The sequence below is a fragment of the Camelina sativa genome, chromosome 7 (assembly GCF_030686135.1).
Source record: "Camelina sativa cultivar CO46 ecotype springtype chromosome 7, ASM3068613v1".
Taxonomy (NCBI): domain Eukaryota; kingdom Viridiplantae; phylum Streptophyta; class Magnoliopsida; order Brassicales; family Brassicaceae; genus Camelina; species Camelina sativa.
Window position 1 is genome coordinate 30,512,829 of NC_141886.1, and position 23,193 is coordinate 30,536,021.

Sequence of the window (23,193 nt, forward strand, 5' to 3'; positions counted from 1 at the left end):
TATCATTATACTTCACCTCTCATTTTTATATATAATTCTATTTTGTGAAACAAATAAATTATCATATTATTTATTATAATTAAAAAATAGTTTTATTTCCGGATATACCATAAGTTAAATTTTTTTAAACAAATATACATTGTTCAATCTATAACATATTCAAGCTTTAGTAATATTATTCTTTAAAAATAATATTTATTGAATTAAAAAATTACTTAGTAACAGGTCAAAATTTGAATATTTAAATTCAATTTCATATTTTTTGTTGAATTTTATAATTTTATATAATATAATAAACTTTAAATAATTTTTTTTGAATTTTTTAATATATTGAAAATTGATATAAAAGTTAGAAACTATAAACACTTTAAATTGATTTGTTATAGCCATGTCAATAATATGTCACTATAATATGAAAGAATTTCAAGAAACTATGTATATTAAAACAAAAAGTATAACAATATATTAAATTACTCATAATATAATAACTCGCTTTTATAAACCAAATTTACAAAATTATGTCTTATAATGACATTCAAGTCATGATGTAGAATATACATTGTTGAAATAACTTCACATATATAACCTAATACAACATATTAAATTTTTATTTTAAAATATAAAATATACAAAATTTGTATAAAATAAAATTTGACCAGTGTTATAGTATGGGTACTTATCTAAAATTATTAATAATATAAAACTTACAAAATAGATGTCTTTTTTCAAACCATCATATTTAGTTTATGATTTTATTGCATATTGTTTTATCAAAAAAACTTTTAAAAACAATCACATAAATTATATATTTATATAAAAATTACAATATAAATAAAATGAATTTCAACCCATGTTGACAAAAAAAAAAAAAAAAAATCAATTCGTGCTTAGCTGGGGCTGTAGTATATGTATAATATATGTATTATATAATATATTAATATATGTATTATATGCATAATCTCGGGTCTTAATCTAGTTTGACTTTATATTTGAAATCCGACAAGTTTTTCTTTCTTCTCTTCACGAGAGGTAAACTTTTCTTTGCCCGACTAGTTCATAGTTTTCTGATCTGGATCATCGGATCTTTCAATGTTGTTTAGATAATAAATGTCAGTGTAGTTCGGATTTGTTTTGTTGTGCTTTTCTCCTTCTAGAGTCGGCTTAGCGTCGAAGCCAAGTCCCGGCAGTAGAAAATTGGAACCTTGTGTAAATTTTGAAAACACATGCAAACAACTAACAAGAACCTATTACTGTTTTTTTTTTTTTTTTTGCTAAATTAAATATATTAGCGCCCAAAACTAACAAGAACCTATTACCGATGATGAACCTATTACTGTTACTTAGATCAAAGATCAAATACAACATATATACAAGCAACATTCCCCAAAACGACGATACATATCTAACGTTATCTACAACCAAACTAGCCCCACATTAATTCTCATAGATGGATGTGTCCTAGAGACCAACTATTTCTCATCGAAAAAGAAGTGTAGTGTAGACTGCGTCTCTTTAGATTTCTTGATGTTAGACTTTCCCTTTCCTTGCTTCCTTCCACATCTCCCACTGCTTTTAACATCTTCCAACCTCTCACAATGTTTCAGTGGCTTTTCTTGAGCTGAGAATACCTCGTAGTCTCGCTTTGTCGCAGTCTTTCCTGAAGACTTCTCGCTAATCTCTAAGCCACCTTCCTTCGAGGTCTGGTAAGTTAAATCTGTCTTCTGGTTTTCGTTTCCTGGTTTATCTTCAACAGCCTCATGCGGCTGAATCAATTCCTCAAGTGTAGTATACCGATGATGGTCTTGGGTCTCGGGTTCCTCTTTAGAGATTATTGGGAAATCAAGGTTGCAGGATCCAGCCGGTAAGCTGGCATTGCTCTCACCTGTTTCTTTAGTAAGACCAGTGTTCATGGATTTCACTTCTCCATTCGTACCCTCCTCAACTTCATCCTTTACAACCGCTGATTTATCTTCAACAAATGGTTCTACTTTCACAATCTTTTGAAAACCAAGATTACTGGCTTCATTCGATATATCCTCGTCTAGTTCTTCCATTTTCTTAATGCTGTCAACCGTAGGTTCCTCTTTCAAATCAGCTGTGATATCTGTCGACTTGGTTTCTTTGTCTGTTTTGGGCTGCTTTGTTGAGAAAAACTTCGAGATCAAGCTATTTTGTGAAGCCTTAAGCGGTATCTGCAGGTGGCACAATCCTTATTTTTAAATGACGATAAGCGTACAGATTGGACAAATACATAGCTTGATGGACCAGAGTGTATTCAAAGACATGATCCTGCTAATATGTTTAATGCGACCTTTTTAGATGTACACTAACGAAAGGAATCTGGTTAACCGTACCTGTTGAATACACTCTGGTCCATCAAACGTTGGTTTACCAATTGCAGCGGTTACTGGATACCATACCTGAAAGTTCAATCTAAAGTATGTGAAAAAGGAAAGATCATTACAACATAGAAGCCAGAAACAAAGTTAGCTTACCAAATCCGATTTTTCATATGGTGAAAGTAATGGCTGCAGTTTCGTCGTCGATGGATCATCTAACCATGTGTCCACAGAATCCTTGTCACCAAGAATTACTGGCATTCTGTCTTATGTGGAAAATAAACAAACCTCACTTGTTAGCGCAAAATTCAGGACTGCCGTAAATTAGTAAAACTTTCACCAACAGCATCTTATAATGTCAGCTTTGAATAAGAAAACAGAAACAATACATTGCATAAACAGCCTTCCCTTGATATTTATTTTATTTTGATACCAGTCCCTTTAGCAGCAGTTCAAGATTCTCATGCAGCAGACTCGTAATTACAAATGTATCTTTTTTAGAGAAGCTTATCAAATTAGACGTAACAAGAAAACAGAAACAATTCAATACTAGTATGATACTTGGAAGTTCATATCTCTGTTAATCTATGAATAAGGAAATACATCTCAGTTTGCACAAGAAAAAGAAGGAAATACATCTCATTGAAGAAGAAAGCCACCCAAGATAGTCAGTGTATTCATTACTAACCATGGAGCCAATGGAGGGCTGAAGAGGAACTAGTTGTCAAAATCGTGAAGGTGTAAAGTGTCTCACCTGCAAGAAAAAAAAGAAGTAAATGTTACTAAAAATTAAAACAGGCGAGATATTCTAGCTACCAAGAAGGACCTAAACCAAAGAAGATCAAATTCATCAATTTAAAAAAAAAAATTCGAGCAGGTCTTTCAAGTTCTGCTTCACTTTTCCAATACACATACCTCAAAATTGGAAGTCTAAGAAATGTTTTAAGATCAGCTTCAAAAAGAATATCAGCAGAGTTTATAATAAAAAAAAATGATCAACGGTTCACCTCCTGAGTTCTGCCAAGAATCAAAAAGAGCAGCAAATACGAGAGGCCTCCCATCCTCGAAATGGATGTAGTAGGGTTGCTTTTTTGACCCTTCCTTTTTCCACTCATAGAACCTTCAAAAGGAATCTGACTGTAAGTTCTTTTAAAGACTTTTATGCCATAAATACAAACATGTATTATAAAGAAGAAAAAAACTATCTAAATATACAAACATCAGAACCTAGTTGAAAGATTGTATGAGGTGTTGATCCCACACTTACTGGCCCAACACTATACATTGATAATTGATAGTAAAGCAGTTAGCAAAATAACAGTAGATAACATGGATACAAACAATCTGATCCTACATACAAAAGAGCTTTCTAAGAATGTTCACAGAAACAGAACTCACTAACAAATCATTAGCCTTGAGATTATTAACCATGAAATGAGTGGAAAGATTAACATTGCTGGTCAGAATTAAAGAAAAAAAATTAAGACAGAACAGAAATTAGAATGCTCAAGAAAGAGGAGAGAAGAGATACATACCCATCAACTGCAACAAGACACCTATTCTTGGGAAGCAATCGACGAAAAGACGCTTTCTCAGCTACCGATTCAGACCGAGCATTAAACTACAAAATTCATATAAACAAAAACATCTTCACTCTATAAAATATAATGCCCTCAAGTCAGCAAACAGATGTAATAATAAACTTCTTTCACAAATCAAATTATAACCTTTCCAACTCAAAACAAAATCCACCAAAGAAGTTACAAAATCAGAAGAAATAGTAAAGTTTTACCATTTTGAAAAAGTCAGGTTTATCAGTTTTCTTAGTGAAAGCAGGGACTAATCCCCACTTCATACAATGAACAACAACTCCATCACCAACTACTTCATTGTCTCTCCGTAGAACAGGCATATAGGATCCAGGGGCAACATTGTAAGATGGACGATAACTGATTTGACAACAACAGAAAAAAAAAAAAAAAAAAAAAAAAGTAACGATTTTTAGACAGTGCAGAGGGTTAAAAAGTGGAACTTTGAAATTGAGAGAAGAGAAAAAGAACCGGTCGAGGTGAAGGAATCGGGTTGGAACGCCGTGGCGGTGAGAAGCTCTGGGGACATCGTCTGGTCTTAAAGTACAGCGAGTCCTACCGCACATCTTTAGTGCTTTTGCTCGGGAGAAGTAAAACCCTAATGAGACCGCTTTAGTGAAACTGAAGGAAATTGTTTAACAGATCGGGAGAGACTAGAGAGAGAAGACAAGTCTTTCACAGCACAAAATGGGTTACCGCCTTACCGGTGCGACTGGAAAAGTCTGGAAAAAACCAAAAGAAAAAAAAACAATCATATTCCAATGGTATATAGAATTTTGGGAAAATTGGAAAAAGAGAATCGCTAAAAAAAAATTGTCCATCTACACCTTTTCTCTTTTTGTAATGGTCATTTTTACCTAAAATACTCATAGAAACTGAAAAATTCATATTTAACAAGTTTAGAAATGTGGAACATAGAAAAATAAGTAGACATATAATGATAAAGGTAATATTATTTTTTACAAAAAAAATATATAAGTTGTTTTTTTTATAGATAAAATTTGATATAAAAAATTTTAAAAACATTTTCTGCTGTCCTGAAAATTTAAGATGATGTGTTCTAACATTTTGTACATGTTATACTAAATTCAGGAATAGTTTCTGCTCTAAATAGTTTAGGGGCCCGAAATTCTGAATTCTATAAAATTCAGAATTTGTATTCTACGGTTTACTCTATGTTCTAAACGTTTTAGTATAATCTTTCTACGGTTTACTCTATGCTCTAAAATCGTTAGAATATGTGTTATTCTTTTTACTCTATCTCTAAGAAAATTAGTTGATATCTACTACCAAAAAGTAGATTGTATACTCTGAAACTTTTAGTGATTGCTAAATATAAAAAGTGAATATTTAGAATAGGAAACTCATTATTTATCTAATAATTAGCTAAGATCGTATTTATTTGTTAAGATTGTGTTCTACGAAATTTAGAAATAGTTGTCTAACGATTTTAGAAATTATTAAAACAACCCTAATCGTTTAGTGCACTACCTTATGGTGTGTAAAACCGTTTTCTCCCATTTCTTTTCACCATTTTCGAGCCATGGCAATGTACATCTATGTTAAGAGTGGTGTGTGGAGATTGTTTGACAATCATGAGTGGAGATTTATTATTGATGAAGAAAATCGTGGAAGATTACTAACTTTGGAATCGAGTACAACAAATGAAGAATTGAAGATTATGGTTTCAGAAGCCTATGGAATAGAGCCTAGTATGGTTGATATGGAGCTAATTTTTTTACTCACAGATCTCACTGCTGATTGTCCTCCTGTCGTTATAATGAATAATAGTCAGGTCACAAATTTTCTTTCATACTATAAAAAGAAGAAAACAGTAAATTTGTGTGTGACATTCAAAGGTGGTGTTGAGGATGTTGGGAGCAAATTCAAACTGGATTTGAATAAAGAACCAGGGGTTTCAAGTGATGAAGATGACGATGGTAGACCGAATGAAAACCTAGCTTTATTTGTGGGTACTAATGATGCCAAACGGAATGATGTTTTAGGGAAAAAAACATCTGACGAGAACGCCGGTTATGGTGTTGGAACGTCGTTCAAAGGTGTGAGCGTAAGGAAGGGTCAATATTTCAAAAACAAAGAAGTGTTACAAGCAACAATGGAATTGTATGCGATGAGGTACAACTGTGACTTCAGGGTTACAAAATCTGATACAAAATTCTGGTGTATACGCTGCATAGAGGATATTTGCAAAAGGAGTCTTCGTGCTGAGTGTTTAAATGGGTCTACGTATTTCAAGATCAACAAGTTTGTGGGTCTCCATACTTGTGCTCCTTCAAAGAAGAAGAAATTTTGTAGGACACCATCAACTAAAACAATTGGACATCTCATTATGCAGAATTATGAGGGTGTATTGAAAGGGCCTAAACCGAATGATATCAATAATATTATTCGTACAGAATATGGTTGTGATTTAACTTACTCTCAGGCATGGGAGTCTCGCGAGTATGCAGTGAATGAAGTTAGAGGAATTCCTGAGAAGAGTTATGGTAAAATACCAAAATATTTGTACATGATACAAGAAGCGAATCCGGGTACGTTTACAAATTATGAAGTTGATTGCAACAGTAGATTCAAATATCTATTTATTTCTTTTGGTCAGTCAATAAGAGGATTTTATAAGGGAATGAGGAAAGTTATTGTGGTTGATGGAATATTTCTGAAGAACAAATACAAAGGAGTTTTGCTAGTTGCTACAGTTGTAGATGGTAACTATAATTTGTATCCAATAGCATTTGGAATTGCTGATTCTAAGAATGATTCTTCATGGGAGTGGTTTTTTGAGCAACTTAAGGTTGTTATTGGAGATGATAAAAATTTATCCTTCATATCATATAGGCATTTGTCAATTAGCAAATCACTTAAAAAAATCTATCCATTGTCTAGTCATGGTATTTGCATCCACCACTTGATTGGTAATGTAATTACATATCACAAGGGAAGGAGTGTGGCTGATTTGGTTTCAAGAGCATCTAAAGCTTATAGAGTTGCTGAGTTTGAAAAACATTTTGGAGAAATTTGCAACATCAGTCCTGCGATTGGAGAGTACCTAGAAGATGCTCAGGTTAAAAAATGGGCTCGATGCCATTTCCCTGGTTACAGATATGACTTGAACACAAACAATGCTGCAGAATCGATCAATTCAGCTTTGAGATCACCTAGAGAGTATCCAGTCATCTCTTTATTAGATAGCATCAGAGAGATGTTAACACGCTGGTTTTTTGAGCGAAGAGAATTAAGTGTAAAGCAGAAAGATCCTTTAACTGTCAAGGTGGAGAATAAGATTTCAAGAAGAATAGTGAAAGGTAAATTCTTTAAAAGTTATCATATTGGAAGAAACATATTACACGTTAAAGCGAATGGGCTGGACTTTGTTGTTGACTTGGAAAGAAGGACATGTTCATGTGGGAAGTTCCAAATGGGTAAAATCCCTTGCAGACACGCCATCAAAGGAGCTTTTGATATAGGCAATGATCTATATGAATATGCTGATGATATGTATAGCACTACCAGTTGGAGAGAGTACTATGAGGAGACTGTTAATCCAATAGGTATTCCAGAGAACGAATGGGGTCTTCCTGACCATGTTGAGGCTGCAAAAGTTTTACCACCTGAAACAAGAAGACACCCTGGTAGACGAAGAAAACGAAGGCATGAAAAGTTGAAGACAAGATAAGAGCGTCTCAACAATCACAATCCGCAAAGAGACACAAGTGTAGCCGTTGTGGTAAAGAAGAACACAATAGATCGACATGTGATGTCCCAATATAGTTATGGTTATGTTTTATTATTTGTTAGGTTTTTAAAACATTCACAGTCTATGGTTTACTCTTGAGTTGTCAAGTCTGGTTACAACATTTCAATATTTCACCTTTTCTGGTTTTTTATCAAACCAAGTTAACAACAACACTGAAACTCATGTAAAATGGTGAAGGTTGATCAAAGGAAAAAATATGATGAAAATATTGCATATCCAGTAAGGATTGTAGTCAAAACAGACTTCATCAGACTTGTTCATACTTCAATAAACAAGTGCATAAATTTCACCAGACTTCACCAGACTTGTCCAGACTTCAATAGACAAGTGCATAAATTTCACCAAACTTCACCAGACTTGTCTGCAGACTTCACCAGACTTGTCCAGACTTCAATAGACAAGTGCATAAATTTCACCAGACTTCACCAGACTTGTCTACAGACTTCACCAGACTTCTCCAGACTTCACCATCAATGAATTTCTGAACTGTTTAAGACCATTTTTGTTGTTTGTTTGTTTCAAAGATAACACCATCAAGAAATTTCAATATTTCACCTTTTCTGGTTTCTTACTTAAGACTATCAAACCTAGTTAACAACAACACTGAAACTCATGTAAAACGCTGAAGGTTGTCCAAAGGGAAAAATATGATGAAAAATCCAATAAAAAAAAAACAACATGATCAACCTAGTAATTTGCTGCATCCAATCATGATCATGCACAATATCACCAAGATCACCATCATCTTCTTATTGCTGGTTTTTGCTTCAGACAAAGCATCCTCTATCTTCTCAAATATCTCTTTTTCCATCTTCTCGTAAACTATTTTCTCAAACTCGAATCTTTCAGATGCTTCTCAAATTCAACATTCTTTGCAGTAAGTGTATCCATCTCGTTGACCAAAGCCTCATCAACCCATTTGAAGGTGTGATCATCGTTCCTAAGCTACAAGAAGCCCATCTATTATATTCAAAAATAAAAACAAATTCAAACGTGTAATAATACCAATTTACCTTGTTTGATGCAGCAAATCCACAACGATAATATCTCCGGTAAGGATTGGGATCAGACTTCGATATAAGTGCTACAATTCCTTCCCCGCATCAACATCTCCTTGGGACCCCAACCACTCTTCCTCTTGCACGGGAACTAGTTGATCCATTCGAATTTGTCGATAAATTGCTCATCTTCTTCTCACAATCGAACTAGAACTAGGTCGACTTTAGGTTTCTTAAATTTGGGGATTTATGTGTGTCACTGTAAAGGATCGGGTTTGGTGCAAGATACAGAATCGGTTAAGTTATTAATTTGGTATTAGCTCTTAAAACCAAATTAAAAAATCGGTTTGATATTAAACCAAATTAAAAGTCATACCATATATTAACTTAAAAATGAAACAAAAGTCATACCATATATTTAGTTAAAAATGAAACCAAAGTCATACAATATGTCAAACTAAAGACATACTAAAAAGATGAAAAATCAGTCAATTTCGACTCTATGAGACTCCAACTTTGGAGGGACATAATTCTTCATACGCTCAAGTAATAGTGGATCATTTGCAACTTCCCACAGATCGACAGCAATCTTCAAACGCGCTTGTTTGATGTTCTCATCGGTCATCAAATCCAAACTTAGAGATTTCATATGAAACTCGATGTATTTCAATGCATAGACCCCGCAATCGCTCTTTGACCTATTCAACTCGGACAATACTTTCATTTCTATGATTTCATATTGTGTCAAAAGAGATGGTTTTCCATTCACCTTTGCATTAATTTCTTTCAAAATCCTTGGGATGCAGTTTGCGAAACACTCGACATACCATCTATTCTTGTGTCTAGCACAGTCGAAGACTTCAACAGTTCTTAAGATGAAGTTAACGCGAACAGAAATCCAGTGGTTACCGTTGACGAAAATCGGAGCGTATATCCTGTCAACATCTGTACCCCATTGTTTACCTGTCTTTCCGTGAGAAAGAAACTCACCATTAGCATAATTGAGAAGTCTACTATCCCATTTGTGTTGTCGCTTTGTTTTCAAGTACTTGGTGTATTCCACTTTGATTGTCTCACTGAACATGCAATTCATGAAACCCACACGGTCTGACTTCATTCGCCCTAAAGATGTTTTCTCCCGGAATAAATACATCATCGCATCAATTTCCTTCAAAACAAATAAAAGTTAAGTTTAAATTTGAACATGGTAAAATAATGAACAATTTAAGTATTGAGAAAAATCAAGTTTATACTTACTTGATTGTGCAACCACTTGTTGTGAGAAATGACATGATCAAGTAATTCTAAATTAATTACCGATGGACCCAACTGAAGTTTCTCGTGATTGTGAAACAAATAGTAATTTGTAAGGTTAAAAATTTAAAATCTGGACAATTGTAAATATATGTCTAATTTAGAATAAAAATTAGAAGACGTACCCAAGATTCCTTTGCCATGCTTCCAAAGCATTCCATCTAACATCGGATACGAAAACCAAATCAGCATCGTCGTCATACTTTCCCGCATCTATTGTAGGATCAACTTCGGGTACACATGGTTTTTGTGAAAGATGTCCTACACTTTTCTCTAAGAAATCTCGAGTGCTCAATAAATCTTGACTGTCAATATTAAGGTCTATGGCACCCGATTTGGTGAACAAATCATCGAAAACAAAATTGTCAATGGAAAGATCAAACAAAGTTTAATGTTTACAAAAAAAGACATCCAAACAAAGTTTAATGTTTACAATACAATACATACGTTCACCAGGACAATTATAATACATAAGTTTACAATTAGCCGAATATTTTCAAAAAAAATTACATAGCCGAATGTTTTCAAAAAAAAATACATAGCCGATTTCTAAAACAAGTTTTACCAAGTTACTTTTTACTTACCAAACTTTTTGGTTGAACGGATGGTGATTTCCCCTGTGTCAAAAATAAGAATCAATAAGTTAGTAAGGCACCATTACATATACAACACCAAAGCATATATATATTTTTTTTGACTTACCACATCTTTTGGTTTAAATGATGGTGGTGTGGCTTGTGTCGAAGTTGATGCTAGAGTGATAATATCTCCTTCACTTCTGATACATCATCCTCCATCTACTTCAATCGCTGGCCTATTTCTTCCTTAAAAGGTTTGAAAGAAGCTTCAAACATACTTTTAATGAATGACTTCATTTCTTCATCAAAACCATGAGTGGTTGCGGCTCGCTGACATAAGAGTTGCATTTTTCGAGTCTCTGCACCATGATCAATGTGCTTTGTCTTCCTCTTCTTTGTGCTTGATGCTCCCACATTTACATCTTGCTTCTTCTCGCTACTCTCCAACCCAGAAAATTGATTATCTCCATCACTTTCCTTTTCAACATGATCATCTTCATTTACAACCTCCTCTATCTTCTCTTCTTCAACATCATTAGTTTCAACATGACCCCACTCATGGTCTCTAAAATCGTAACCAGATCGGACCAAATCGTTAACGTTTTTGACTCCCACATCATTGATCTCATCAGGCCTAAAAAACTCTATATCATCGTATATGTCACAATTTCCTGACCTCGAGATGTATGGATAAACGATATCCTACCAAAAATACATTAACAAAAATTTTGGTTAAGCAATAGTAAAAACAGAATCATATTCAGACAATGACAATTAAAGAAGAATAGAGAAAAGAAATTACTAACATTTGGTCCAAACGATTGCTCTATGAAGATAATGTCTTGATAAGACACTTTTGCAGCTCCCTTCCAGTTAGAACATCTAGCACCGTTTGTGAATTACTTATTGATCTTTTCTCCCAACAATTCTCCAATCACTGGAATTGCTTCCATAACCCATACTTGAAGTGCAAAGGAGAAACCATTAAAGATAGAACTGTTGGTCTTCTTCAACTCCTTTCTTGTGTCCATGATCGAGGTCATAAGATAGTCAAAAGAATGTAAACCCCAAGGATAAGCTCTCAACTTATCAAGATCCATCACCAACTTGATGTATGAGAGAGGGATCTTTTTCTTCTCGTCCTTAGCCATTACCAAACCAGCTATGACGCACACATATACAAATCTTAGCTTGTCTTCAGGTTCCCACTTGGGAGCTTCTACTAGGTGCACATCCATCAGCCTCTTAATGGTAATCTCCCCATCTCTCTTCAATAATCTAGCCCAAAAACCTTTGTCTTTCTTCCAACTTTCTTCTTTCCAAGATTTCAAATCAAAGCTGAAATCATCATTGCATTTGAGTCTAGTGACTGCATAATATTCTTGCATCGAAAATCTCATTGGCTTCTTTCCAAACACAAACCAAAGCTCATGTTTTTTATCTGTGAGCAACTGCCGAGACATAATGTTGTGTATCAAACGCGCAGAGTATCCTAACCCATTCTCGTAGATGGCAAACACATTGGCAAACAAAGGATCACTCTTCACTTTCTCATACTCGGTTGGCAAAGCATCCTTGATTCTTGTCATGATAGACATTCTGCAGCTATTGTTTATCTGCTTCACTTGTGGTTCATCACCGTATTTGAAAAGGCGTTTAGGGTACTCCTTGCCAACGCCTGAACAATAGATTAAGAAAAATTATATCAAACACAACGAAATGAGTTGATAGAAATAACTTTCATGACAAGAATCACAACTATTCATGTTTTAATTAATTTTAAAAATATATAAAAGTACCTTCATTAATCATATTGATCGATCCTGATTTTTCACACATGTAGAAGCTAGTCTTCGAAATGCACCTGAAATGTGAAAAAACAAACATATCACAATCAAAGAACCATGAAAGCAAACATGATGATGAATCAACTACTAAAGATAAAACTGAAACCTCATCATAGGATACAATTGTCTAGTAATCGTTAACACAACAAGAAAACAAGAACATGAAGAAGAAATGTAAAATTCAGTCTTTTAAAACATAAAATTCAGATTTGTCTAGTAATCATTCACACAACATAAAATCCAGACTTTTAAAACTTACGATATGGAGATTTCTCCAAAGGAATGTAAACTTTTAAAATTTAAAACATATCACCAACTCAAGCTATCGGGATTGAAAAAATTCTTGACACAAACTAACCTACAATTAGATGAACCAAGACAAGCCTTGCAACAATTTCAATGCTCTCATCTCTCATAGCTCAATTTAGTAATATGAATTCAAAACCGATTAAGAAAATCAACATGCAACTCCTAAATCTATACACAATGAGAAATCTAGAGTGATTTACACTGTAATATGAAGCCGAATTTAAAATGATGTGAAGAGAAGCAAACGATATTGAACGATGGGAGCAAACAAAATCATGGGAGCAAATAAAAACATGAGTTGCAAGAATAAAAGGAAAACAAATCAGAAGGAGGACGAATCAAGGAAGAAGCTTCGCCCAGACGAGAAAAGAATGATAAAAAGAAACTCACCGCCGTCGACTAATCGGAAGAACAAGCCGAAGAAATTATCCGTCAAAGCCGTCGTCGCTGTATTTGTTTATTCTATACGATTTGGTAAAAACGTGAATTGGGAGTGAAAAGGGTTTTCATTCCTTTTGGGTGTAGAAAACTCTGGTTAGAGAAGAGGTTTCTACATACTCAATTTTTATTTTATTTTTTATTTTTTTTTTGTGAATAATTTAAAAATAAATTTATTGTATTTTCGAAAATTAGATGGTTTAAAAAGTGAGGGTAAAACTGAGTTTTTATTATTATAAAACCTATTTCACCAAACCTAAAATATAAAGGAACATATGGACATTTTTTGATAAAAAACATCATTTTTTTCCAATTTCCCCTAGAATTTTGAAGGGTGTTTTGCAAAACTAATAGTTTTCGAAAAACAAAAAAACAAAAAAAAAAACTGAAATATAACTATGCCCTTTTAAAAATACTTCTACATATTAATTATTTTCAAAACTACCTATTTTTTTTACAAAATAATCAAATTATCTTTTTATTTTCGTTGTAAAAGGAACAATGAGTAGAACGATCTTTTATATTTTAGTGAGTGTGCTCTTTCTTCCAATCCCAGCAACAGTACTAAAGGTGTGAATAGTAACATCGGTTGGGTGGACAAATTCGTCTGCGGACTAGACCGCTGTATTTTTAGTGTGGACAACAGATCGCAGCGGTCTAATTCTATTTGTGTGTAAAAATGATTCGCAGTTGGTCCGCTGCGGTTTTGTTTCTGTTTCCTTTGGACCGCACCACTACGGACTATGATTGATGAATGGTAAATAAAAAGCGGTTTAATCCGCAGATGGATTTGTCCGCCCCAACCGATGCAACCATTCACACTCTAAGTGATTAAGGAAAATGAGAGTATTTGTTGGGATGCTGAACTTGATAGCATCACAGTAAATGTACAAGATTTATATCTTGAGATCTAAATTTATGATTACATAGTTCTGATAAATTTTATTTTTTAACAATATTTTATTTGAAACTTTGATTAAGTCAAACCTACAAGTTAAAGGCAGTGATTGGTGATCTTAAAAAGCGGGACGTTTTCCTAAAAAGTAGAAAACCGCATTAGTTACACCAATCACACTTAAATTGTTGATTTGCGTTTTTATGGAAACAAAAAAAGGAAAACCACTTTATTTTTTTTCTCTCCTATACGTTAAAAACGCACCCTCCAATAAATACTTACCATTTATGGTGCGGAATTCTTAAAATCCGCTTTTCTAATTATTTAATTAATAAAATTATAATTATGTAGTAAATGATAATAAAATATCAATAATAAAATAAACAGTATTACATATTTATTAAAGTTATAACTTATGCAATTTGTATATAGATTAGAAAAAGTTATGCAATTTGTAAATAGATTAGAATAAGTATGTACTTTATAAATTTTATATCAAGAATATATAATTAAATATATAAAATATGCTTTAAAGATTCTAATATTATAAAAAGTAATCAATTGTTTCTCAGATTAGTTTTATAATATTTACTATTATTATAAATTTTCATCAGGATATCAAATTTCTCGGATGTAGATTTTAGAGATGTAATGACTGAGACGAACAACAACCAAAATTTTGAGCATGATATAGGTGACATGGATGCAACAGAGATAGCAGATGGAGAAGTTTTTGATCAACTATAGTATTTAAGGTTTATAAATACAATTATTTTTATTATCAAGTCATAACATACAATAATATACAAACATATTAATTATAAAAAAATTTATTTATAATATATGTAATCCGCACCGCTTTTCCTTTTTTTACCATTCACACAATTAATACTGAACCACAAATAGTTTTTTTCACCAATCAAATATCATTTTGTACCGCTTATTTTGTATAAACCGCACTTGTCCCGCAAACCGCATATATCGCAGTTGATACGTACCGCACTTTAAAATTGCTTTTCCCGCACAACTAAAACCGCAGTCACCGTTCGGACCCAAAATCACAATGTATGTTTAAATATATCACATAACGTAACATCGTTTCCATGTAATTGCTAGTGGTTTGTACTAACCACGTTGCTAAATCAATTTTTAAATCCGTATAAAGACTAGTTAACAAATACAAAAAAAAAACGTTTGTAAGTTTGTAATATCACATTTATTTATTAAAGAAAAAACAAGGTCCTGTTTCCACGAAGTTACCCCATCTACTAAATCAACAAGCAGATCATCAAATTTGTCTTTATTATAACGAAAGAATCAAACTCCAGGATTCTGTCTTAATAAAGAAACAATCAAATTTGTCTTTATAAGCAAACAATCAAACTCAAGAACTAGTTGAAGAAAATTAAAATATCATGGAAGAGATTCGCCAGAGAAGACTGTTGATGGTCCCAGCACCGTTCGAAGGCCATTTCCCTTCGATGATGAACTTAGCCTCCTACCTTTTTTCCCAAGGGATTTCAGTCACAGTTGTTCAAACCCAATTCAACTTCAAAGATCTCTCTGCTAGCTTCCCTGATCTCAACTTCTTCACCATAAAAGACGGCATGTCAGAATCCGACATGAAGTCTCTCGGGCTCCTTGAATTTATCCTAAGGCTCAACTCTATATGTGAACCCATTTTGAAAGAGCTTCTAATCATCAATGATGATGTTGACTTTATCATATATGATGAATTTGTCTACTTCCCTCGAGGTGTTGCAGAAGATCTTCATCTTCCCAATATGATCTTTAGTCCTTCTTCGGCGGCTACTTCGATCAGCCGGTGCGTGCTTATGGATAACCAATCAAAAGGGTTACTTCCTCCACAAGGTACCCCCCCCCCCCCCTTCCCCTATATTTTTTTGTTTTTGTGTTGCTACTTTGTATATATTAGTGCGACACGATCCGATGTTGACATGTGTTTAAAAAATTATAATTTGTATACATTTGTACATAGTAATTTACATGTCTTTATCCGATTTTTTTTTTTAAAATTTCCTTAACCAAAAAATAAAATAATCAAAAACAAAATTTACATATGCTAATTTTTACGTGTGTTATTGGTCAATTAGATATGCTAATATATCGATAAATTGAGTTCATTTAGTATGAATATTAACAATTAAACATTGAAACATTTTCATTTAATTGTATAAAATGTATATTTATCATGGTACTATGGTTTTTCGTAAGTAAAACCCACAAAAGTAATGAGATTATATATATATAAAAATGCTGATATGAATGAATTTTTCATTTTTCTCATAAAGTTTATTTTTTTATTTTAGATATTTATCTCTTTATCATTTTACTGTTTCCATACTAATTTAATTTACATAATATATTTTTTTGGTCAAGATTATATATATGAACAATCCTATAACTGATAATAGTACCAGTACTGGTCGGTCCTCAAATTGGACATTTTTATCTTTCATATATGTGATCACAACGAACCATATACATTACGCGGGATCTTATATATGGTTGTTTTATATAAAGTTATAATGTATATAGTATTTATAAAAATGTGAAGAATATTAATATTGAAAACTTTTTACCGTATGATGATGATTTGAGTCAATTTCTACGACAGAAGCAATATCTCAGCTTGAAGAAATGGTGCCAGAGTTTCATCCCTTTAGATTTAAAGATCTGCCTGTGACAGCTTATGGATCTATGGAGAGATTAATGATCCTTTACGAGAATGTAAGCAATAGATCTCCATCTTCTGGCATAATACACAATTCTTCAAATTGCTTAGAGAGCTCATTCATATCAACTGCACAAGAGAACTGGAGAGTTCCCGTGTACCCGGTTGGTCCACTCCATATGACCAATCCCGCTACGTCATGTCCGAGTTTATTTGATGAAGAAAGAAACTGTCTCGAATGGCTTGAGAAGCAAGAAACAAACTCCGTGATATACATAAGCATGGGGAGTTTGGCGATGACACAAGAGATAGAGGCTTTGGAGATGGCCATAGGATTTGTTGAGAGTAATCAACCTTTCTTGTGGGTGATCCGACCAGGCTCGATAATCGGACAAGAATCCTTAGACTTCTTACCGGAACAATTTAGGCAAACGGTAACCGACGGGAGAGGTTTTGTAGTGCAATGGGCTCCACAGAAAGAGGTGTTAAGGCATAGAGCAGTGGGAGGGTTTTGGAACCATTGTGGATGGAACTCATGCCTGGAGAGCATAAGTAGTGGCGTACCAATGATTTGCATGCCATATTCTGGTGATCAGAAAGTGAACGCTCGACTTATGTCACATGTTTGGCAAACCGCGTTTGAGATCGAAGGTAAATTGGAAAGAGGAATTGTAGAGAGAGCTGTGAGGAGGCTCACTGTGGATCATGAAGGCGTAGAAATGAGAATGAGAGCCATTAGACTTAAGGAGGAGATTGAAGCTTCTGTCAGGATAGGAGGCTCTTCTCGCAGTTCTTTAAACAGTTTGGTCGACAGAATCATGTCATTAACATCATTACGATCGCCTCCAAGCCACAACATAAAATGAGAAAAAGACTCACAATTATTTGTATCATTAACGAAGTAGTTGATTGTGAAGATTACAGTTGATTGTGCTTGTCGTTAGAATGAAACCAATCTTGATTGGCTTTAAAGTAGATTTTTAAAAAAATCTAAAACCAAAAACAGCTTTAAAATCCATAGCCATTCAAGGTCAAAATTCAACTAAACCAGCAGGACATAAATAGAAACTATTAAAAAAAAAAAAAATTGTAATAGATTTGTGATTTGTGATTTTGCCAAGAAAATAAGTTGGTATTTCACTAAAAGGGCAAAGTTATTTCATTGAAGGTATAAGAATAATTATTCAATATGAAAGTGAACGTAGCCTTCTCGATATCTCCTTTAATATATAAAATAATAGTAAAACATAATGTATATATATATATATATATGTATATATTAATTTGAAAACAGAAATTACGAACAAATTATTGATAGATAGACTTAATTAAATAATAGTGCCATTCAAGTTGTTTTGTTGTAATGTTGAATTAAAAAAAAATCCTATAATGTTCAATACAAAATCGAGTAATTATATAACAAAAACTAAATTAATTTTTTAAAGATATATTAACTCAATCAAATGTGTATACTACTGATCCGTAAACCCTGGAACCAAAAAATGATAGCTCGACTTTAAAATGATCAGATTCATAAAATGATAAACTCAATAATAATAGCTAATGACGAGTCCTAGAAATATGGTTTATGAACCCTATTAGTCGTTTTGACATGGGATACGACTTATGCCTACTTTCTATTAATTTCATTCTATTTTTGTTGATACATATTTTGACAGGAAATATCATCTGCTCCTTTCAGAACTACAAATCTATTTTAAGGGAAGAAACAAATAGGAAAAAAAAACTAGGAGTTAGAACATCAATTTGCAACGTGTAAAATGAAGTAACAAGAGTTTTCCTGAAATAGATTAAGTTGACGGACACGGTGGTGAACCACTGAATTGTAACATCAATAATTAAAAAAGGTTTAACCAATCATTCTTCTATCGCTTCCTGCCACAGCTATATTTGCATCACACCATCGTTCTTAAGCTAAAAAAACCAAACCCTTTCAATCTCAATCTAATTTTTAACCTTCCCCTTTTTTTTCCTCTCCTCACAAATTACTCAATTTAAAATTGTAATCTTTTTGAGGAGAACGAGAAGGTGGTAGTACAATATTCCATAATGTTCGCGGAGGCGGATAGCATTCCTAGGGCAAAATATGGCAACATGATGCATTCTGATCCGAATCTTTCCTCCACCATGACCCAACAAACAGAGGAAGAGTATGGCATACGCAACAGCAGTGCATCTGCGGTTGGCACGGGCATGTATGATAGAATGAGTTGTGAAGGTTCACCAATGATGATGTCTCCTTGGAACCAAGCAACTCCATTTACTCAAACACAATGGTCTAGTGTTGAAGAAAATCTACCCCAAAATGGCCTTATTGGTTCCCTTGTTCGTGAAGAAGGTCATATTTATTCTTTAGCTGCCACCAAAGATCTTCTTTATACTGGTTCTGATAGCAAGAACATACGTGTGTGGAAGAATCTTAAGGAGTTTAGTGCATTCAAATGTAACAGTGGATTGGTAAAGGCCATTGTTATTTCAGGCGAGAAGATTTTCACAGGTCACCAAGACGGAAAGATTCGGGTTTGGAAAGTCTCCCCTAAGAACCAGAGCTTGCACAAACGCTCTGGAACGTTACCAACTTTGAAAGATATATTCAAGGCATCTCTCAAACCAAGAAACTATGTTGAGGTGAAGAAACACCGCACTGCTCTTTGGATCAAACACGCCGATGCTGTTTCATGTTTGAGCTTAAACGTTGAACAAGGGTTGTTGTATTCTGCTTCTTGGGACCGGACCATTAAGGTGTGGAGAATTTCTGATTCAAAATGTCTAGAATCGATCCCAGCTCACGATGATGCTGTAAACTCGGTGGTGTCAACAACGGAGGCGATTGTTTTCTCTGGATCAGCTGATGGGACAGTCAAGGCATGGAAGAGAGACCAGCAAGGAAAACACACAAAACATACATTAATGCAAACACTAACAAAACAAGAGAGTGCAGTCACAGCTTTAGCTGTAAGCAAGAATGGTGCGGCTGTGTACTTTGGTTCGAGTGATGGTTTGGTCAATTTTTGGGAGAGGGAGAAGCAATTGAACTACGGTGGTGTTCTCAAGGGCCATAAGCTTGCTGTCCTTTGCCTAGAAGTGGCAGGGAGTCTTGTCTTTAGCGGATCAGCTGATAAGACAATATGTGTGTGGAAGAGAGATGGAAATATTCATACATGCCTTTCTGTACTAACAGGTCACACAGGTCCTGTAAAATGTTTGGCTGTAGAAGCAGATCGCGAAGCTTCAGAACGTTCAGACAAAAAATGGATTGTATATAGTGGAAGCTTGGATAAGTCAGTAAAAGTATGGGGAGTTTCAGAATCTTTCATTGACATGAACCAAATGGGTATGATGCAACAACAACATGTTATATCGCATTCTGAGGCTTTCATGTCTGATGGCAGTTTCTCTTCATCAGCTGGTGGAGCTAGCAGTCATCGACGACCCTAATCATGGTTTGTGATTTGGCCTTCAAATTACCAACTCTGTCTGAATTATTCATTTGTTTTACTGTTAATTTGAATGAAAAAGAAATAAAAAGAAAATTCTAGTTTTATGATGCAGTATTGTACAATATGGAGTTGAGTTTGAACTACTAATTTATTTTTTTGTTTATTATAAAGGTTTGTTGTACTTTTCTTATATTTGTGATGAAAACCTGTAACTTTTTCAAACTTGAAAATAATTATGATTGTTGTAAACTTAGATAGTAGTGCATGCATCTCGTAATAATTAAGTGCTTTCTTGCATATTTTATTGTTGTTAATCCCATAACAACATTCACTAATACTATGCTGTCCTGAAAATTAGAAGGAAAAATAAACTGAAATTAAAGACAAATTTAATAATCCCAAGAAACTAAAAAATATAGTATATACATAATATGTAAACATACATTTTAAATTATGTAAATAAATGAATTATTTTAAGAAAAGCTTAGTCTCGTAACTAAATTTTGAAAAAAAGAAGAGAGTAAATATGTGATAGCTTAGAAAATTTTCGTGTAACTTTACTTTATAATATGAAACATCTTCATAAATATGAAACAATCTTATAAAAGTTAATTTGTTTACAAAAGAAAAAACCAATAAAAAACTTTAACAATAAAATAAGTTGAACCAATGGTGGTGTTTTGAAGAAATTATATTGTTCCGAGACAATTATATGTTTATATAGAGGTGGATATTTACAAGGGTGAATTAGTCCAATAACCAAAACAAAAAAACTATAGTAGAAAATAACATTATATTTTAAAAAATTAGAAGATTAGAATAAGAGTAGTGTAAAATTACCAATTTAGTGTTTTTAGGTGGTGGAGGGCAATGGTGGTTGTTGGTTGGCGTGGGCGGACAGCAGCGGTTGTTGGTTGGCGTGGGCGGACAGCGGCGGTGGCCGGCAGTGGTGGCCAGTGGAGGTAGCCGGAGAAGTTGGTCGGAGGTGGCGGTCGGTGGTGGTTGCCGGAGTTCACCGGAAAAGTTCGCCGGAAAAAGAAAACTATACCCTAAAAGATTGTACATTGAGAACTCAAATGGTGATGGTGATAAAGAGGTGAAGGTGGTCGCCGGAGGTGGTTGCCAGCGGTGATGGCGGTGGCCGGTGGTTGGAGAGTGGTGGTGAGAGGATGGTGGTGGGGGCTGAAGATAGGGTGATGAAGGGGTAAAAATTGGCATTATACATATAGTATAAGGTATATAATTAATACATTGTGAGTGTAGTTAATTTGTAAATTATAGTTTTTTTTTGGTTATACAACCCAATTTCCCTATTTACAATCCTTTTTATTGTAGGATTAATAATTGACCGTATATTTTATTTAATTATGGTATCATATAATTGATTGAATAATTTTCTTGATTTTTTTCTATTTAAATCCTTTTTATTTTAAAATTAGAAACTTAAAAATTAGAATAAGTTTATATTTTATAATTTCTAGTTTTACTGAGAAAATACTAATTAGAATTATCTTAATATATTTTAAAAATAAAAATAAAATTGTTTAAACTTTTTGTTTATATACTTATTAAAAAAAAAAAGAGCCCAGGAAGAAAAAAAAAAAAAACAAATAGGTAAAGCGATGAGAAACGTGTGTTCACAGATATTTTGATAAAGAAGAAGTAAATCCATCTCTGGCCGTAATTGGCTGTGGCAGCCACACCCTCCTTATCCAAAATCTCCTCCTTCCTTAAAACTAAGCTTCACCTCTTTTGCTTCTCTTTTGCTTTTGAGTCGCTTCACTTCTCTTTGCATCCCTTCAAACTCATCCACAGGTATTTCAATATTCTCTCTCTATTCCTCAACTCCGATCATTACCCATTTCTTGAATCTTCCCTTTCTTTTTTATTTTAGCAAAAGGAATGGCGACAGCAGCAGCAGCACCAGCAGTGATCTCATGGACAAGATCGGGCATTGTGTCCAAATCCGGACAAACCCAGAAGAAAACTGAGATGAAAGTTTCTTACGTAACTGGACTGAATTCATATGGTGGTCTCAAGGCACAGAACAACAACAACAAGGTTGTCTCAATGGGATCACCACTCTGCACACAACAGTGCTTTGCTAATGTTGTGATGTCTCTCAAGGGAAAAAGAGGCAGTGGAGGAGCCTTATCCACCACATGTAACGTCGTGGGAGAGATTTTCAAGATTGCAGCAATCATGAATGCTCTTACTCTTGTCGGTGTTGCTGTTGGATTCGTTCTTCTTCGAATCGAGACCTCTGTTGAAGAAGCTGAAGCCGAGTAAATAGAGTCAATTTGCTCATTCTTATATATATAATTTTTGTTATTGATGTTGTCAAGCTTCGGTATAACTTGATGGGATACATGCATGTTACATTTGTTAATGAAGCTCTTTTCTTGGTAGATGTTATTGGGGAAGCCTCACTAATTAATAACTCTGCATCTACTGTTTTATCCATTGCTTCATATAATCTTGCTTTGTGAGGTAGCCATTTCAGCACTTTAATTGTTTACATAAGAGAGCATTGAGGATACAAATCGCAAGCTAGCAAAATCATCTTAACTCAATAGATAAAGTTGAACAATATGAAGGAGCATTGAGGATCAACCATCGAGCTCGGGTTATTGAAACATCATGTGTCCCTCAATTGATGAAGTATATAGAACAAACGTGGGATCCATACTTATTCAAACATAGCCAGCCTCTTTCTCATCGTGCAACCAAAATATGAAGGCATCCCTTTGGGTTTGGGACCACCATTGGTCTTGCCATGTTAAGTCCTCAGCGCAAAAGCCCTCCACAAAATCCCTCTGTGGTAACTGATGCATTCCTCCTAAGATGATCAACACTCTAAATAGTGTTGAGGATAGTCTTTGCAACCAAGAAACAAAGAGGATTCTAGGATCAAAGGATGTAAATTTATAGGTCACACAGAAGTTGCGGAAAGGC

General features: G+C 34.1%; 4 protein-coding genes and 2 pseudogenes across 5 annotated transcripts; 4 read left to right on the forward strand and 2 right to left on the reverse strand.

The window, feature by feature from the left end:
* Window positions 1–1,319: 1,319 nt before the first annotated feature.
* On the reverse strand, window positions 1,320–4,763 carry LOC104703176 (uncharacterized). 2 transcript variants are annotated; one of them, XM_087457385.1, is made up of 8 exons: window positions 4,400–4,763; window positions 4,132–4,288; window positions 3,875–3,960; window positions 3,347–3,459; window positions 3,028–3,093; window positions 2,496–2,601; window positions 2,355–2,420; window positions 1,320–2,192 (listed from the first exon to the last, which is right to left on the reverse strand). In XM_087457385.1, exons 6-8 carry the CDS (start codon window positions 2,598–2,600, stop codon window positions 1,470–1,472), a joined length of 894 nt encoding a protein of 297 aa, XP_087313511.1. In that variant the 5' UTR covers window position 2,601; window positions 3,028–3,093; window positions 3,347–3,459; window positions 3,875–3,960; window positions 4,132–4,288; window positions 4,400–4,763; the 3' UTR covers window positions 1,320–1,469. The 2 variants fall into 2 exon arrangements, with proteins under 2 accessions (XP_087313511.1, XP_010417440.2); XM_010419138.3 differs by having other exon boundaries at window positions 2,496–2,605; window positions 4,400–4,732.
* A 1,515-nt stretch (window positions 4,764–6,278) lies between these two features.
* On the forward strand, window positions 6,279–7,717 carry LOC104705068 (uncharacterized; annotated as a pseudogene).
* A 1,468-nt stretch (window positions 7,718–9,185) lies between these two features.
* LOC147941872 (uncharacterized) lies at window positions 9,186–12,551 on the reverse strand (annotated as a pseudogene).
* A 2,870-nt stretch (window positions 12,552–15,421) lies between these two features.
* Window positions 15,422–17,780, forward strand: LOC104703177 (UDP-glycosyltransferase 76D1-like). The gene is made up of 2 exons (XM_010419139.2): window positions 15,422–15,954; window positions 16,721–17,780. The coding sequence occupies exons 1-2, from the start codon at window positions 15,498–15,500 to the stop codon at window positions 17,641–17,643; spliced, it is 1,380 nt and encodes a 459-aa protein (XP_010417441.1). The 5' UTR covers window positions 15,422–15,497; the 3' UTR covers window positions 17,644–17,780.
* Window positions 17,781–18,723: 943 nt separating this feature from the next.
* On the forward strand, window positions 18,724–20,487 carry LOC104703178 (protein JINGUBANG). Its single transcript, XM_010419140.2, has one exon. It carries the CDS (start codon window positions 18,848–18,850, stop codon window positions 20,234–20,236), a length of 1,389 nt encoding a protein of 462 aa, XP_010417442.2. The 5' UTR covers window positions 18,724–18,847; the 3' UTR covers window positions 20,237–20,487.
* Window positions 20,488–22,009: 1,522 nt separating this feature from the next.
* LOC104703179 (uncharacterized) lies at window positions 22,010–22,646 on the forward strand. Its single transcript, XM_010419141.2, has 2 exons — window positions 22,010–22,053; window positions 22,133–22,646. Exon 2 carries the CDS (start codon window positions 22,141–22,143, stop codon window positions 22,525–22,527), a length of 387 nt encoding a protein of 128 aa, XP_010417443.2. The 5' UTR covers window positions 22,010–22,053; window positions 22,133–22,140; the 3' UTR covers window positions 22,528–22,646.
* Window positions 22,647–23,193: the final 547 nt, after the last annotated feature.

Coding starts and splice junctions, on each gene's coding strand:
- LOC104703178 (XM_010419140.2), top strand. CDS start 18,848: ATGTTCGCGGAGGCGGATAGCATTCCTAGGGCAAAATATGGCAACATG.
- LOC104703179 (XM_010419141.2), top strand. CDS start 22,141: ATGGCGACAGCAGCAGCAGCACCAGCAGTGATCTCATGGACAAGATCG.
- LOC104703177 (XM_010419139.2), top strand. CDS start 15,498: ATGGAAGAGATTCGCCAGAGAAGACTGTTGATGGTCCCAGCACCGTTC. Junction 15,955..16,720: donor AGGGTTACTTCCTCCACAAG/GTACCCCCCCCC, acceptor TTTCTACGACAG/AAGCAATATCTCAGCTTGAA.
- LOC104703176 (XM_010419138.3), bottom strand. CDS start 4,494: ATGTGCGGTAGGACTCGCTGTACTTTAAGACCAGACGATGTCCCCAGA. Junction 3,460..3,874: donor TGTCTTGTTGCAGTTGATGG/GTATGTATCTCT, acceptor TTCCTTTTGAAG/GTTCTATGAGTGGAAAAAGG. Junction 2,193..2,354: donor GACCAGAGTGTATTCAACAG/GTACGGTTAACC, acceptor TGCCACCTGCAG/ATACCGCTTAAGGCTTCACA.